Source organism: Akebia trifoliata, chromosome 3, assembly GCF_017979445.1.
Source record: "Akebia trifoliata isolate Shusen 1 chromosome 3, ASM1797944v1, whole genome shotgun sequence".
In the NCBI taxonomy this organism is placed as follows: Eukaryota; Viridiplantae; Streptophyta; class Magnoliopsida; order Ranunculales; family Lardizabalaceae; genus Akebia; species Akebia trifoliata.
The window spans coordinates 59,089,646-59,107,701 of record NC_141377.1 but is presented as its reverse complement, the minus strand read 5'-3'; the positions used below and the strand labels follow the sequence as shown (position 1 = coordinate 59,107,701).

The 18,056-nt window shown below is 34.2% G+C and overlaps 2 protein-coding genes across 2 annotated transcripts; both read left to right on the top strand.

The window, feature by feature from the left end:
* The first annotated feature begins 152 nt into the window (after positions 1–152).
* LOC147408434 (heavy metal-associated isoprenylated plant protein 9-like) lies at positions 153–2,138 on the top strand. The gene is made up of 5 exons (XM_086437457.1): positions 153–431; positions 525–684; positions 773–945; positions 1,058–1,151; positions 1,469–2,138. The coding sequence occupies exons 1-5, from the start codon at positions 411–413 to the stop codon at positions 1,933–1,935; spliced, it is 915 nt and encodes a 304-aa protein (XP_086293583.1). The 5' UTR covers positions 153–410; the 3' UTR covers positions 1,936–2,138.
* A 12,483-nt stretch (positions 2,139–14,621) lies between these two features.
* On the top strand, positions 14,622–16,280 carry LOC147408433 (Heavy metal transport/detoxification superfamily protein). Its single transcript, XM_086432905.1, has 2 exons — positions 14,622–14,816; positions 15,847–16,280. The coding sequence occupies exons 1-2, from the start codon at positions 14,693–14,695 to the stop codon at positions 16,074–16,076; spliced, it is 354 nt and encodes a 117-aa protein (XP_086289031.1). The 5' UTR covers positions 14,622–14,692; the 3' UTR covers positions 16,077–16,280.
* Positions 16,281–18,056: the final 1,776 nt, after the last annotated feature.

Below are 18,056 nucleotides of genomic sequence, written 5' to 3'. Positions count from 1 at the left end.
GGGCCCCAAGGAATTTGCCACATGTCATCTCTGAGGATGTATTGGTTTCAACTTTCAACTCTCTTTTTTTTATCCTCCTCTATTGGATTCACCAACTTTTTCTCTATAAATCTGCTATTCTGCTCCAGCTATTGTCCCCCCCCCCCCCCCCCCCTCTCTCTCTCTCACTCTCTCTCTCCCTCTCTCTCTCCCTCTCTTGTGAGTGGCCTTGGAGTTGGAAACAAAACTAAAGATCTACACAGAGAGCTATTTGCATTGCATGTGCTTAGGAATCACACAGACTTTATTTAAGATATTAAAGAGCACCGTCCATTCATCATCACACTCATTTACATATATTTATATATATAAATCAAACTTTCTTCCTTATTTGATTCTCCCTCTCTTCTTCTTCTCTTTTCAGTCTTACAATGGGTGAAGAAACTAAACAGGTAAATGGGTTTTTCATACTTTGTTTCTTTATATGTTTTCCGTTAGGATTTTGGGATTTTGATTTGGGTTTTTATGTGCTTTGAATTGGGTAGGAGGAAGTTAAGGTAGAAGAGAAAACAGAAGAGAAGAAAGATGAGAAAACAGAAGAAAAGAAAGAGGAACCAAAGCCACCATCCCCAGTTATCTTATTTGTGGACTTACATTGTGTTGGATGTGCAAAGAAGATAGAGAGGTCTATCATGAAATTCAGAGGTCTCTCTCATGATTCATTCATCTATATCCCTCATGATTCATTCATCTATGTTTCTTAATTAATTTGTGGATGATTTACACTTAACAGGAGTTGAAGAGGTTGTGATAGATACGGCACAAAATCAAGTAACAGTGAAAGGGATAGTCGATCCTCAAGCCATCTGTATGATAATTCAGAAGAAAACCAAGCGAAAAGCTAATATCTTGTCTCCATTACCTGCACCAGAGGGAGAGCCCACACCACAAGTTGTTACATCACAGGTCAATTGGATACTTAATATTTTAATCCATTAACATGTACTAATAAGAAAAATAGATAAAATATTACATCATTTAATCTTTAAATTTTATATATTTTTGGTTATTATTTCAGGCTATTAGTGGTTTGACAACCGTAGAATTGAATGTTAACATGCATTGTGAGGGCTGTGCACTGCAACTCAAGAGGAAAATACTTAAGATGAGAGGTATCTTTCTTATTAATTATTTCTTTCTAATTAAGGAAATTTTTTATGGCGAGCAAAAATAGGAAAAAAGGGATTACTCTTTCTCTAAATCAATGTTTTATAAAGACCGAACCCATGGTTGGATCGAATAATTTTCAAACCCAACGGACCTCAATTGGACCCCGGTTCAATGTGGTTTAAAATGTGCATATTATCTTATGTCCAAAAATGTCACATTTAACACAAATTAAATGTAAGAAACAAATTTCAAAATTTCATGAAATGGGTTCTACATCGTTTTGATCACACTATAAGTGGATTAATGTTTCGATATATAGGGGTGCAAACGGTGGAGACGGATATGAGTTCCGGGAAGGTGATAGTTACGGGAATCATGGATGCCAATCGACTTGTCAATTACGTCTATAGACGCACCAAAAAACAAGCCCGAATTGTTCCACAACCCGAACCTGAGCCAGAGAAACCTGAAGAGAAAAAAGAAGAAGGTGAAAAACTGGCTGAGGAAGCCACAAAGCCCGAAGAGACGAAACAAGAAAATAAACAAAAGGAAGAGAACGCACCCGAAGAAGAAAAGAAGGAAAATAACAATGATGAAAGTAAGGATAAAGAAGAAAAGAATGATGAGAATAAGGAAGAGCCAAAGAAAGAAGGAGAAGAAATCATCAATGAAGAACTAATGAAGATGATGATGTATTACCATAATAAACCTCTTTATGTGATCGAGCGGATCCCACCTCCTCAGCTCTTCAGTGATGAGAATCCCAATGCATGTTGTATTTCATGATAAACAAGGCAATATAAATAAATTGCTTATATCTATATATATATAGATATAAGAACTATAGGAATAAGAGAACTTTGGATAGTATCTTGTAATGGAATATAAATATAAATTAATTAATAATGATATCATGCTATAACAGCCTTCCATGTTCCAATGTATTACTTTTTTGTTGTATGTATATATTTGACCAAGGTCCTACTTAACACCTGCAATTCTTCGTAAAAACATTACAAGTGTATACAAACTAATTTGGGAGTTTTCTATTCGGGTCATTTATTGCAACACCATAATGTGGATCCACATGTAAACAATGTGAAACAATCCAGTTAACCAGAAAAGTTGGTAAGTGGTCAAGAAAAGGTATATATATTATAACGTAGCTTTTCTAAATATTGTCCATCTGTGACCATGGTTTTAAATCTCTCATTTCAGCCTTGTTCAGCAATGATACGGATATACAAGGTGTCTCAATATTCATATCATCTCGTGAGATAAATGAGATGTCTCGAAAGATATATTGAAATCCTGTCCGAGTCAATTGGGATTTTGTAGAGTTTGTCCATGTGTGACCATGGTTTTAAATCTGTCATTTCGGTCTTGTTCAGCAATGATACGATATACAAGGTGTCTTAATATTCATATCATCTCATGAGATAAACGAGATGTCTTGAAAATCTCATTCAAGTCAATTGGGATTTTGATTAAAATAATTAATTTTTTTCAGAATTCAAATATTTATTATAGAAATAAAACATGATTTTATGATTAAATATCTTCTAATCTACTTTATTTTATTAAAAATCATAATTATTTTAATTAAAATATATGTAAATCATTATACCGAGCTAAAAGGTTTGTCTTGTCCAAAATGAGTTAACTTCTCTGAGACAACTCGGTCTCTTTCATGGACAAGATGAGACGTCAAACCATGTGTGTGACCCACCAACAAGTGTTATAGTTTTACATTATGCAATGTTTTATATTACAGTTTCAACTGTTTTAAAAATAATTTTCAATCTCTTTGTGGTTGAATTTGTAGCAGTAAAATATAGGGAATACATAGGTCCATTTGTAAATCGGTGGATCCCATGTATAGTAAAATTGTACATTTTTTCATAGATATAATAAAAAAGAATTCCTTAGAAAAGTCATGTATGATTTCCTTTTATATCTTTTTCCATCGATAAGGTATCCGCAAAATGTATCTAAGGGTGGTGGTGCAGATGTCTTACAATGATTCAGTGTTGGCCCACCTGACATGTAGGCACTTGATAACCTAGTTAGTAATTTTTTCTATCTAAAAGCCCCCCTCACATTAACAAAAGTTATAAAGTAATAAAGATACATTTTTATGAATGCTTTTAACCTACTTGAATTCTTCGACTGTGATTCCGATTAATTTCAATAATTTGCAATGGTGAATAATGAATGGACAATGATATACTTATTGTTTCAAGATTTAGATGTAACTTGTAATTTATTACGACAATTTGTGACAGCAAATGACAAATAGATCTCAACATATTCCTATATTAAAAAAATATATATACATGAATTTTTATATAGGCATTTATTTTTTTATTATTATATATTTAATTGGATAGATCTTTTTGAAATACCTAAACATCATATATAATAATAGTTAATAAATATTGAAATCAAAAGTTTTAACAATTTTAATAAATTAATTGTTGCTTCTGCTTTATAGCTCTTTTTTGTTATAGAAATGCCATAATTTTTATTTCTGACATTCATTTGGACGTTTTGATATAAAATTGTTCGGTATCTCACAAAGATATATGCGATCAACTATCTAATAATAGTCAAATAGATACTTATAAATAAATAAAAACGTCAAATGGATACCTTGATAAATTTTTTTGAGATTTTTCAAAGTAGCAAGCTTGTTACTTCTAAAATTCAAAAAAGAAATGAGCTCATAACTTGAAAATGACAAGCTCACCATTTTGCTAATTTTTCAAGCGGCAAACCCATCACTTCTTAATTCCAAAAAAAAAAACAAAGGGTTTTTCCTTTGGGTGATTTTTCAAGTGATGAACTTACCATTTCTAAAATTCAAAAAAGTTTAAAAAGACTTTGGATATCACTTTTTAAATGATATCTGAGGAAAAATGTGATGTTTATTCTTCAAATGTGTATAAAAGGCGATTGTTAGATATCAATTTTTCAAAAAGTGATGTATAAAGTCCACATTTTATTGTGTGATCTCTCCATAGAACTTAAAATGGAGTGGATTTTATCCAAAATTCAAGTGATCCAAATCTGAATTTTGCAGTTTGGTTCCTTCAAGTATATGATGTCCTTTAACTCGAGTCGGATACGGATCCATCCCTATATCCACCTAGATCTGAATGATACATTACTTTATAAGTTGTATTTTTATATTTTTCAATGTATATTTCTTCAACCAATAAACGTTGGATAAATAGATGCATATACAAAAATTATTTTTAAATATTCAAAATTATGAATATGACGTTCTTTGTTTGCTATTCATCGACACAAATCATCGTAATAGATTGAAAGTTTCATCTAAATTTTCGAAATTATAATTATATAGTGTTCTCCATTCATCATTATTCACTGTCACAAATGGTTAGAATAGATTTCAATGCCATTGAAAACTCAGGTATTTTAAAAGATGTGAGAAAAAAATATTTTTGATACTTTAAAATTTTTGTTTAGATGAGGGAGCATTTAAAAAAAAAATAACAGATTTCACTAACTGGACTATCAAGCCACCACACAAAAGTAAGGGAGATTTAGAAAGAAGTCCCTCCCATATGATCCATGAAGTAATTTTTCCGAAAGAAAGACTTTTAGCCATCAAGGTGTTGTTCTCGCACGTATGGAAGTGTGAGAAGTACGATGACAATTATATATGCCTTCAATTTATTATGCTTAGCTTCATTGGTGTTGATATGGTTTAGGGTTTGATGATTCATGGCAAACGTAACAACCAAGTTGTCCAAACTTGATAGATCATTAGATTAAATTTTACGAGTTACGTTGCATGGAGACCCTTATGCACAACAATATGTAGCTCCCCAACCATGAAATCAAATCTGTGTCTTTCTCATGCATTGATCAGCTTTCTCTGGTGAAATATCAAGAAGACAAGGCCTATGATATGAGATGTAAGTATCCTCCATGTTATTCCATTTGACTAATTTGGTTGTTATCATCATCACCATCATCATTAATCTTATGAAAAACAGGTAAACAATTTGGCATAGTATGCGAATTATAATGCATGATAACATGTAGACATGACAAAGCATACTATTAGACGGATATATGTGACATTTTTTATAGTGCATCACACCACTTACTACGATTTGTCCACGTAATAATCTACATGGTACCTAGCAATCCAAAAAAAAATATCTACATGATACCCATCATGTAGACGTATTTTATAGAGAAATTCTTCAAAACATGATCAACTTTTGATAAATTCTCATTCAAGCTAACTGGTCATTTTAATTCCAAAAACATGAAAAGCGAGATCGTAGATTTTTCAAAGTGACAATCTCGTCGGTTTAAAGTAGCGAGATCATTGATTCTTCTTTTTTTTTTTCAAAATGACAATCTCGTTGGTTATAAAATTGACGATCTTGCAAGTTCGCAATGATCTTATCCTTTAAACTAGTGAGAGTGTCAGTTTGAAATACCTACAATATGACTATTCATGATTTGGGAATAAAAATGAACAGTGAATAAAAAGTTTTGAGTTCGACAATAAACAAAAAGCGGTGAATTGGACAGTAAATAATGGTGAGTTCAAATGTGAAAATTGTGAACTCAACACTAAATAAAAAAATGTCAAGTTAGACAATAAATAAAAAGGGGGTGAACTCCACAATAAATACATGAAAGCAGTGAGTTTGATAAGAATGAAGGACTATTAAGAAATTAAAAAGTTTACTAAATGTCCTATCAAGCTATTGCACAAAACTTGGGGACTATTTAGAAATAAATCCCTCCATCATGATCTTTTAAGTAATTTCCCCAACAAAAAAAATGCTTGAGAATAACTAAAGGGTGGGGTACCCCACTAGAAGCACTCTCATTTGTTTTTGTTAGATTTTAAATAAGCCTAATTCTTATGGTAAACACTATTGAAAATTGTTCAAATTAGTATTATAATGTTGATATAATAACTTGAGCCAAACCTTTCTAATATTTTACTACTATGTTTTAATCTTTATTTGGGAGTGTGAAAAATATTTTAAGAAATTGGTGTGTAATAAGTAAGAGTTGGGATGCCAATAGCAGTTCTTTTAAAAGAAAGAGAAAGAGAAAGCCACCCGCTGAAAAAGGAACCTTTGAGGAATTGCTTTTGTTTGGTTCGTGGGTGGTCACGTGGCAGTAGGACAGGAAAATTATGCGTTGGGATTATTCCCACCAACACAAACAAAATCAGAGACGTTGAGTTTCACGTGGTAGGGACTAGCTCTTTTCCATATCCAACTCAGCATGTGGGACTAAATGGCTTATGGGGGACCGACAGCTAACGTGGCTGAGAGCTATCGATGTCTGCTTTTTTGTCACTCACACATATCGAGGTGGACAAGGTGAGGTGTTTAATGTTGAAAATATTCCACGACTCTTTAATTAATGCAATTCGATCTTATCGATTGAGACAAAATTAGTGTCGATTGAGAGAAGGAAAATGAGAGTATAACATGAGGAGTAAATGAACTTGTTTTTTCACAATCGCTTGTAAAGGTCGAAGAATGAGGCTCAAACAAAAATTTCAAAAATTAATAAAAACAAAAAATTGAATTTCCATCGTTCCCATAGACCAGGTTTAATCCAGCTCGCACTAACATATTTATCCCATTAAAAATAGGGTCACCAGTCTAAGAAAATTACAAAAAAAAAAAAAAAAAATCACAACATCGCTCATTTAATTCATCTATTGGTGTTGATATTTGTGTTCAAAATCATAAAAACAGGTTTATTTTTATTTAAAGGTGCAACCTGCTTAATTACTTGTATTTATGATGATTGTAAAGTAACAAAAAAGAAAAAAAAAAACTGTAAGAAGGTAAAGTTGAAATCTATAAGAGATAGACATGAATGATTAAAAAGCATCATAGTAATAAATAAGGATGTTGAGATAGATGATTGAAAAGACTATGAAAGAAAAAAGAAAAATGAACATTTTTAGTCTCAATTCATGGTTGGTTGAGGCTCTTCATAATACAAGTGGCTAAAGTACGAGGAGAAACAAAATTTACATAGGCTCTATTAGATTGCATGGAAAAATTATAGTTGAAAATGATGACGGGAAAAAATAAAGATTTGGTGTTTGATTAGATCTGGAAAAAAGTAATTACAAAAAAAATTCAGAAAAGTGGAGAGAAGAAAAGGATGAGGAGAGAGAGAGAGAGAGAGAGAGAGAGAGAGAGAGAGAGAGAGAGGGGGGGGGATAAGAGTTTTGATGAGCGGGGGTTAGAATTTTGATTTAGAGATAAAATTATGAGTGAATTTCATTTTTTGATGGGTAAATATGGAAAAAATGAAATTGACACTTTCGTGATAAAAATCAATCAAAAATATAAAATAAAATAAAAATTCTATGAAAAATGATTTTCCACCATATTTTCCATGTTTTATCAAATACACAATTAAGGATTTTAGAGATACAATTTTCTTGGGAATTCCTAGCATCTCAACCATCTATTTGATGGAGAGCTTCAATAGTGGGCTGAATGAATATATTCAAAAAAATGTAGAGGTACCTCGATCGAGTAGATTATAATCTAAAAGAAAGTTCATTGAGATGATTTAGGCACAATCATTGAAGGTTGATTACGTTCTTAATTTGAAAGAAAATACGAGTTGAAGGTTCCAAAAGACCAGGATGAAGGTTCCAAATAACCCCAAGGGGGTGTCTCAATGGCAATTTTGAATCAAATAAGTGATAAGAGTCTGTAGGTTGTGTATTTAACACCCAATATAAGCAATGTTTCCTCGAGGCCACCACGAGGGCATTCCCTCACTTACTTGATGCATGTGATGTGCGGGCGTTGTACATACCCTGGGGAGGGTCCCATATGCCTTTGGTCCGGCCCTAGCTCATTCGGTCCCCCTACTCAGAAGTAAGTCCAAACACCCCTGTTATAAATTAAAAAATGGTCCAAAAATAAAGTAGGTTTCATGATGGAGAAAACAGATATGGACAACAATTTCAATAAATTAAAGTTTCAATAAACAAATAGAGGGACATGATTCGAATAGCTGACTATGAATCTTTATGATAAAGTTTTGATGATTAAGATGATAATAATTCCACAAATTAAAGACATCAACCTTTAAATATCATAATCCTCGTACTTTTACAAAGATGAATTCTAGTAATTGGGGTTTTATGGTGTCAATGGGTACCCAGAATCAGTTGTCCCAGTTATAGTTTTATTCAAGATTGGAATCATCCACGATATGGTTTGGATTTCTAAAACAAGATAATATGTAGTGGGCTGGATCCAAATCAGATTTGGGTCCTATTTGGACCCTGCATCATGGATCACCCAACAAGAGGACTTGTTTTATTTGGTATTCTTTAAGGCTATCCACCCATGAATATTTGGGTTAGGGTGTAAATATTGTAATAATGCTTAGTTGTTAATCTGTTGTAACTGTTAGTTAGTTAGATAGCTTTCTCATTATGCTTTCTGTTATAACTACTTCATTGTAATAGTGGCTATATAAATAGCTGGCTTCTATATTGTTTGGCATATATGAATGAAGATCATCTTCTTCTTCTTGAGTGTAATATGGTATCAGAGCAGATCTGATCTGCTGCAAATTTGCTTGTTTTCTTCTTCCTTCGTTGATTGTTCTTATTTTCATCGATATGGCGAATCTTTCCTCGATGAGTGATTCCAATCCTGGAGAGCGTACCAATTCGAATCGTTCCGCCATTGAAGAACCTTCGAATCCCTACTATCTTCATCATTCTGATAGCCCTGGGCAAGTGCTTGTCTCGCAACAGCTCACCGGTGAGAATTACACCAATTGGAGTCGCGCGATGTTAATTGCACTATCTGTGAAGAACAAATTGGGATTTGTCACGGTTCCATTCCTGAACCTCAAGGTACTGATGCTAATTTGTTCAACTCCTGGATTCGTAATAATAATATTGTCATATCTTGGATATTAAATTCGGTTTCAAAAGAAATTTCTGCCAGTATTATTTTTGCTACTTCTGCCCGAGAGATTTGGTTAGATCTTAGAGATCGTTTTCAACAGAGGAACGGACCTAGAATTTTTCAGCTTAAACATGAATTGATGAATTTGCGTCAAGAACAGAGTTCTGTTAGCATTTACTTCACAAAGTTGAAAACTATATGGGAAGAACTGAGTAATTATCGGCCTAATTGTTCTTGTGGAAAGTGCTCTTGTGGTGGAATTAAAAATCTTAACGATCATCATCAAATGGAGTACATAATGTCCTTCTTAATGGGACTTGATGACTCTTTCTCTCAAGTTCGTGGTCAGTTGCTTCTCATGGATCCGATGCCTCCTATCAATCGTGTTTTCTCTCTAATTGTTCAAGAAGAACAACAAAGGAGGATTAATCCTTCCTCTGATTCGAGTAATTCTACTGGCACAATGGCTTTTGCTGTTAAAACAGATGTTGCTAAGTCTGGTGGATCTGGTTCTCATAATTCTCAAAATTCCAATATCAGTGCTTCCAAGAATCAGAAAAGAGACAGGCCTTTTTGCACACATTGCAAGATTCTTGGACATACAGTGGATCGTTGCTACAAGATCCATGGATATCCTCCTGGATATAAATTCAGATTGAACAACAATTCTAATGCTGCTGCTCATCAAGTTTCTACTTCTGATGATAGACCAGATCAGTCTAATTCTTTTGGAGGTTTTGTTCAGAATCTGAACTCCAATCAATATCAACAGCTAATGTCCATGCTTTCTACACATTTGAGTAGCTCAGCAAAGGTCACCAATGCTCCTGATCCTTCTCAAACCAACTGTCTCGCAGGTATTTGCTTTTATGTATCTTTGAGTCCTCTATTTTCATCCAATCAGTTCTGGATTGTAGACTCAGGAGCTACTCGACATATTTGTTCACAAGCTAGTGCCTTTGTTTCCTTGCATTCCATTCATCACACAACAGTTACTTTGCCAAATCATTCTCAGATTTTGGTCCATTTTGCTGGTGATGTCAAACTGCATTCTGACCTTGTGCTTAAAGATGTATTGTTTGTTCCTCAATTCAAATTCAACTTGATTTCAGTCAGTGCTTTAGTAACTGGATCTGGCCTTACAGTGAGTTTCCTTCCTGACTACTTTGTTATCCAGGATCTATCAACCAAGAGGATGATTGGCAGGGGTGACAAAGTCCAAGATCTCTATGTTCTTAATGTTCAGTGTTTGAATTCTATTTCTAATGCCTTTGTCAATAATGTTTCTGCTCATATTTGGCATAATAGGCTAGGACATATTTCTTTTAAGAGACTTGATTCTTTGAAAGATCAGTTGAAATGTGATGTAACTAGATTGCATAAGTCGAATCCTTGTTATATTTGTCCTCTTGCTAAGCAAAGAAGGCTGCCCTTTGAATCCAATAATCATTTGTCCAAGTTTCCTTTTGATCTTGTGCATTGTGATATTTGGGGGCCATATCAAACTGTTTCTTATACTGGTCATCGATTTTTCTTGACTCTTGTTGATGATTGCACTCGTTTTACTTGGGTTTATTTGTTGAAGAATAAATCTGATGCTGTTTTTGTGATACCAAGGTTTTTCAACATGGTTTCCACTCAGTTTAATGCCAAAATCAAGGTATTTCGATTTGATAATGCACCTGAGTTATCTTTTGTTGAGTTTTTCCAACATAAAGGAGTTTTGCATCAGTTTTCCTGTGTTGAAAGGCCTCAGCAAAACTCAGTTGTGGAGCGCAAACATCAACACCTCTTGAATGTGGCTCGGTCATTGTTTTTTCAATCCAGGATTCCAGTTTCTTTTTGGACAGATTGTGTTCTTACTGCGGCTTTCTTGATTAACAGAACTCCTTCTCCACTATTGCGGCACAACACACCTTTTCATTTGCTATACAAAACAGCTCCTGATTATACTCTTTTTCGAGTTTTTGGCTGTTTAGCATTTGTTTCCACCTTAGCTGCTCATCGAACCAAGTTCCAACCTCGTGCTCGAGTTTGTGCTTTCCTTGGTTATCCACCTGGTGTGAAAGGTTATAAGTTCTATGATGTGGAGACCAAACAAGTTTTTCTTTCATGAGATGCAGTGTTTCATGAGGAAGTATTTCCTTTTCATGCTATTACTAGTTCAGATCAAGTTACTGATCCGTTTCCAGATTTGGTTCTGCCACATTCTTCATTACAAACTCATTTTATTTCAGATATTGCTACTTCCCATGTTCATGATCCTCCTGTTACTTCTGGTATTCCAGTTGATCTTCCCATTGATCGTCCGGATTCTAATTCTCCAATTGATTTTGCTTCTCCTTCAGCAGCTATTATTCCAATAGATGATATTCCAGCAATTGCTCCTTCTACATCTGGTGGTGTTCTTCGAAAATCTACCAGAGTGATTCATCAACCTAATTACTTGAAGGATTATCACTGCAATTTACTTGCTGGCTCTTCTATTCATGCTTCCACATCTACATCTTATCCAATCTCTAACTACATCTCTTATCATGGCCTTTCTAATTCCCACAAGCAGTTTGTGCTTAGTGTATCCTCTCAGGTTGAGCCTCAATACTATCACCAAGCAGTGAAGTTTCCTGAATGGAGATCAGCTATGCATGAAGAGTTGAAAGCTATGGAAGAAAATAACACCTGGACTGTCACTCATCTTCCTCATAACAAGCATACCATTGGATGCAAATGGATTTATAAGATCAAGCTTAAATCGGATGGATCTATTGAGCGACATAAGGCTCGTTTGGTAGCTAAAGGCTATACACAACAAGAGGGTTTGGACTTTGTTGAAACCTTTTCTCCAGTAGCAAAATTAGTGACTGTGAAGGTTCTTCTTGCACTTGCTGCCTCACATAATTGGCATCTAGCTCAACTCGATGTCAACAACGCCTTTTTAAATGGCGATCTTTTTGAGGAAGTCTATATGGATCTTCCTCTCGGCTATCTTAGACAGGGGGAGTCCTCTTCATCTCAAAGCAAACTAGTATGCAAGCTTCACAAGTCCATTTATGGTCTCAAGCAAGCTTCGAGACAATGGTATTCAAAATTTTCTCAAGCTTTGCTCAAGTTTGGTTTTCTTCAGTCAAAATCTGATTACTCTCTTTTCACAAAAGGTCATGGATCCTCTTTTGTTGCCCTTCTCGTTTATGTGGATGATATAATTCTTACTAGTCCTTTATCTCAAGCTATTGATGAGCTCAAACAGTTTCTGCATGCACAGTTTAAGCTCAAGGATCTTGGTTGTCTCAAGTACTTCCTTGGTCTTGAGATTGCTAAGTCCACACAAGGTATTGTGCTTTCTCAACGCCATTACACCTTACAATTGCTTGAGGACACAGGTTACTTGGCTTGTAAGCCAACTGCTGTTCCAATGGATCCAAAACTTTGTTTAACTGCCACTGAAGGTGACTTGCTTCCTGATATAACACACTATCGACGGCTTGTTGGGAAACTTCTTTATCTCACTTTATCTCGCCCAGATATTACTTTTGCCGTTCACAAGCTCACTCAATTCTTGGCTCAACCTCGACTTCCTCATCTCAAGGCAGTGCATCACCTACTTCGTTATCTCAAGAAAAGTCCTGGTCAAGGGTTGTTGTTTTCTTCTACTTCTTCCTTGCAACTCAGAGCTTACTCTGATGCTTGTGCTCCAGTTCGTTTGAAAGCATTCTCTGATGCTGATTGGGGATCATGTCCTGATTCTCGACGCTCCATTACAGGTTTTTGCATATTTATTGGAGACTCTTTAGTCTCTTGGAAGGCCAAAAAGCAGACCACTGTCTCTCGATCCTCAGCTGAAGCTGAGTATAGAGCTCCTTCCTCTACTGCCAGTGAGCTTATTTGGTTGCAGCAACTTCTTAAAGATTTTCAAGTCCAGATTGATTCTCCTGCTTTGCTATATTGTGACAATCAAGCTGCGATACATATTGCCTCTAATCCCACCTTTCATGAACGCACTAAGCATATCGAGATAGATTGCCATTTTGTTCGTGAAAGAGTTGCTTCGGGAGTTCTCAAATTGCTGCCCATTAGATCTCAATACCAATTGGCTGACATGTTTACTAAACCTCTCCCATCTACTCAACTTTTTTCTTTGTTGTCCAAGATGGCTGTAAAGGACATTTACAAGCCACCTTGAGGGGGAGTATTAGGGTGTAAATATTGTAATAATGCTTAGTTGTTAATCTGTTGTAACTGTTAGTTAGTTAGATAGCTTTCTCATTATGCTTTCTGTTATAACTACTTCATTGTAATAGTGGCTATATAAATAGCTGGCTTCTGTATTGTTTGGCATATATGAATGAAGATCATCTTCTTCTTCTTGAGTGTAATATCATCCTCTATTGGATTCACACAAAAATATCACTTTGAATGATGATATCTAGCCATTGGATTCAAGTATTTTCTTCATCATGGTTTTTACGATAAAATGCTTGGCTGGACTCCAAGCCCATGATGACAAAATTCTTGAATCCTTTATCATTTATAATAATTTTTTAGGTAAATGACCCAAACAATCAAAGATTAGGAGCGAAAAATAGTTGATCACAATGGGGGGACTCAAAGTGAACTTGCGTAAGTTATAATCCAACATTAAGGATGGGGTTGCAGCCTAGTTGGGCCCTAAACCTATAGTGGATCCGATCTGGCCAAGTTCTAATCCTTCCCTAATGGCCCAAGCTAGTTCTGGGCTTGAAAAGAATTGATTGTTTTTTTAAATTGCGTTGATACGTATTCGAGCCCAAAACAAGTTGTAATTTCTTTTTATTTTATGGTCATATCTTTTGTTTTTAATAGGAAGGACTTTAAACTTAAATGATGGTTGATGTACATCGAATATCTTAAATCACTACTCATATAATCCTAACAAATTCTATATATTCTAATTCATGTATAATAGGCTCTCGTTAGAGTTGAATGAAAGAACATGATTCGTTAGTCGACCCTTAATCTTGGAGATAAGGCATATTTTTCATTTGCTTAAAAATTATGAACGGTTTGGCCTTGTTTTTCTGGACGGGCCAAGTTCGAAGGCCAAGAATCTAAACATTCTCAAATGTTATGGATGAGTATGCCACGTGGCACGTTAGGGATGGTGGAGATCATGTGTGTCCCACTCCCAAATAAGTGCTCTCAGACATTCTTCTTCTAAAATATAAACACCCTTTCAAGTTAAAACCTTTTGAAAGTCAAATCCACATGGGAACCAAAACCATAGACTCCCCAATCTCTATTAAAGAAAAACTGACATAATAGGGTGACTCATCTTTATATCCATCCTAGTCACAACCCATTTCCATTCTTAAAGAAATTGACAAATCCATCGAGCTTAAAAAAAAAAATGACCAAAAACAAAGTTAAAGAAGGGAATCTATGTCAGCTCTTCTATTTTTTTTTCTTTCTTTTGTTTGATTTGCTTTATGAGGCTTATCCAAGCTAATCAAAGTTCTATAAATGAAACCAAGTTATGGTTCAGAAACAACATTAACAGGCATAAGAAGAAGAACAGATTGAGAGGAAGTGTTGGGGAATTAATGGCGAACCTTCAAATAGTTCCAGCATACAAGAACGTAGAGGCACAGTACGTGGAAATGATGGTGCCTTTATATTCTTATGGATGTGAGAAGAAAGTAAAGAAGGCCTTATCCAATCTTAAAGGTAAACAAACCCATACTACAATTTCATCATGATAAAAATATGAGTTCAAATGTATGGTTTTTCGATAGAAAAAATAAACAAATTTAAAAAACTCTTAACTCCGTGTGGTTGATGAACTTAATAATAATGTGCATTTGTCGATCTTCTTTAGATATATGTATAATGAATTGTCAGCTTGGATGACATAGTAACTTTTAGGCAATTATAACATCTCGTAGTTTAACTCAATGCATGTTTAATATCATCATCTACACCATGTCATGTACGTCCCATCCTAAAAATTTAGGGTGCACTATAAGAATCATGTTCCTTCGTTGTGGCATTAAAGGGAGATAAGTAAAACCATATGTAAAAACAAACATTTTTCAAAATATGGGTTGGAACTAGAGATCATCATCACAAAAAATCAGCTCAATCTGAAACTTCTAAATCTATCAAAAATGGTTTACAAATTATTGATAAAAAATCGATGGTTCACATTCTAAATCACTTTTAATGGGGTTTTAAATTTCAGATCGGGCTGATTTTTTGTGAGAATGATCTTCTTATCATAGAGATCATCCTCACAAAAAACCAGCTCAATCCAAAAACTTCTAATTCGTATTTTTGAAAAATGATTATATCTGGGCTTTTCCCATTCCCAGTTCATAGACCATGATCTTGTCCAAGGATTAGTCTCAGGGCTGTGAATGGCTTGTACATCACAGACACTAAGTAAGTGAGGGTGCACCCTCGTGGGTAGCCCCTGAGGAATTAATATTCATACTGGTTATCGAACTCACGATCTACAGGGTAATTGCTTTTGAGCCAACCCCTCAAGGTAATATCTTCTGTTCATTATTATTGCAAGTGTGTTCATATTTGTTATCACTTAATGGGCCTCTGGTTGAGAAAGGTTTAGTGGCATAGATCTGGGGCCACACTCGAGCATAGCATTGCACGTTATTGTCACTAAAATGACAAATCTATTTTCTTCAAAAATTAAGGCAACGACACTAGAATTGATTTGGTCTTTGATTTATGGGCTCAGGGATATACTCGGTGAGCGTGGATTATAAGCTACAGAAGGTGACAGTTTGGGGCATTTGCAACAAGTTCGACGTGCTTGCCACCATCAGGAGCAAGAGAAAAGAAGCTCGATTTTGGGATTGTGAGGAGGAGATTGAACCATTTGCTCGTGAACCAACAAAGCCAATCATCCGGACAATGCTTCGGTCCCTTAGTTGGAAGGCATGGTTGAAGGTCATCAAATCCTATTAATATATAGTAGCATAGTAACCTTCATTTTGATTTACTACCTTAATTACATTTGTACATAAAGAGCCGATCAGCTTTCTTGTAATTAAATGGTTATACCAATTTGGTCTAACAAGTTGTTATGTGCTTGGCCGAACATGCCATTGAATCTATGCTATTGTTAGTCAAATTAGTAAGTTTGTTATCGAAATTATAAGGGTGTCAATGGACAGTTGAAAATTCGAATTCAAATTTGAAAAATTGGATATTATCCAAAATTTTCAATTATCATATTTAAATTCAAATAGTTTTATATATTCGAATCCTTATCGGATTCATATATTAACATTTCGAATCCGATTCGAAATAATATATAATATATATTATTTGATTTGATTTATTTTTTATATAAATAATATAATATATATTATTTTATATGATTTGTTTATTATATACATAGTATACTATATAATAGGTTTTTTTTCATATGAACAATCAATTTGATAAGGAAAATTTATGTTTTTTTAATATACAAATTATTTGAATTTTAATCGGATATTATCCGATATCCGATAGGATAATCGAATTCGAATTCAAATATCAGATAAACATTTCAGATTCGGATATTCTTGTATTTAAACTGATAAACATCCGTTGACAGCCCTAGGAAATTATTTTGGATGGGAAAAAAATTCCAAGGCTTATTTTGGGGGGAAAATCCAACAATTGGAATTCATATTTATAAGATCATGTGTTTTTTCATGAGGCCTGTGATCACCATTTTATTCCTTTAAAAATTTGATAAAAATCAAGAAATAAAACTTAAAAATTATTTGAAAATGTGATAGCTTACTACTTGGTTAATACCACTTATGAAAATTGGAGATACCTGCTTGGTTTACCAACTGATGAAAACACCCTTGACTTTGATCTTTCATAAAGACTAAAGAAAATGTTAGAAATGCCATCATTCTCATCCTGTTTTCCAAAAGAATTGTCTTTTTTTTTTTTTTTTTTAACTTACAAACTCAAGGTATTGATCAACATCTTCAACCTATAGGGGTCCAATACCCTCTTTTTATAACTCACAAATTATTTGCGCTAGCCTAAATTTATTTAATTATTAACAATTTTTTAATTGGAATGATGTATAATTATGAGTAAAAACATGAAACACTTGCATACAAAACATAAATAATTCATCCACTTATTAAGTGGGTAATCAAAAGGGGGATTACTTAGCAATGTCACAATGACAATCATTTTGTTTCAAGGATGTGATTGACCATCTAATTAAATTCACTATAGATTTAATCTAAAGGATATTATATTAAGGTTGTCGTTTCGTTTACCTAACAGATAAGGGAGAATATACTTCTACTAATAATGATGATGATTTGATTGCTTATATCAAATTGATCTAAATATGTTGATGGCCGTATCTATAATATCAAATTGCGAGGTAGTTGAGTATGATAGCCCTGGAATTATTTTGTATCCTCTTTTCAAAAATGATTATTTTTTCCTAATTAGCCTGAAATGTACATAGCGATGGACCTTGTATCTTGTGTTGTAGTATGCCTTATGATTATTTATACCTTATACATAGCCTGAAATATTTATTTCTTGTGTTGGACACCACACTCTTGAGTGTCACTTGACATTTCATTCTTAGATCATTGGCCCACTCTTTAATGGACCAATACTAATTATCAGTTCGATTGGTAATTTCCACCAACTAGATTCAACGAGTTTTTCCATGATGGGCTTATAATAACTCACACTCATTAAAAAGAAAAAAAAAAAACTCAACTCGACTCGACTCAGATGTCTAGTGAGTTGAGTCAAATTGACAACTTGCAAGTCAACTTGAATGAGTCAATTAAAAAATAAATTGTCATATTTTAAAATAGATAAAAGGGCATTTAGCATAAAAATTTTGTAGGTTTATGGCAATGGCAAAAAAGGGTCACTTTTTTTTTTAATACTCAAAATAGGGTTATT

Bases quoted from the DNA above. Each gene is read 5' to 3' on its own strand.
- LOC147408434 (XM_086437457.1), top strand. From the start codon at position 411: ATGGGTGAAGAAACTAAACAG. The intron at 685-772 runs GTCTCTCTCATG...TACACTTAACAG, and splicing joins GTCTATCATGAAATTCAGAG to GAGTTGAAGAGGTTGTGATA. The intron at 946-1,057 runs GTCAATTGGATA...TTATTATTTCAG, and splicing joins CACAAGTTGTTACATCACAG to GCTATTAGTGGTTTGACAAC.
- LOC147408433 (XM_086432905.1), top strand. From the start codon at position 14,693: ATGGCGAACCTTCAAATAGTTCCAGCATACAAGAACGTAGAGGCACAG. The intron at 14,817-15,846 runs GTAAACAAACCC...TTATGGGCTCAG, and splicing joins GGCCTTATCCAATCTTAAAG to GGATATACTCGGTGAGCGTG.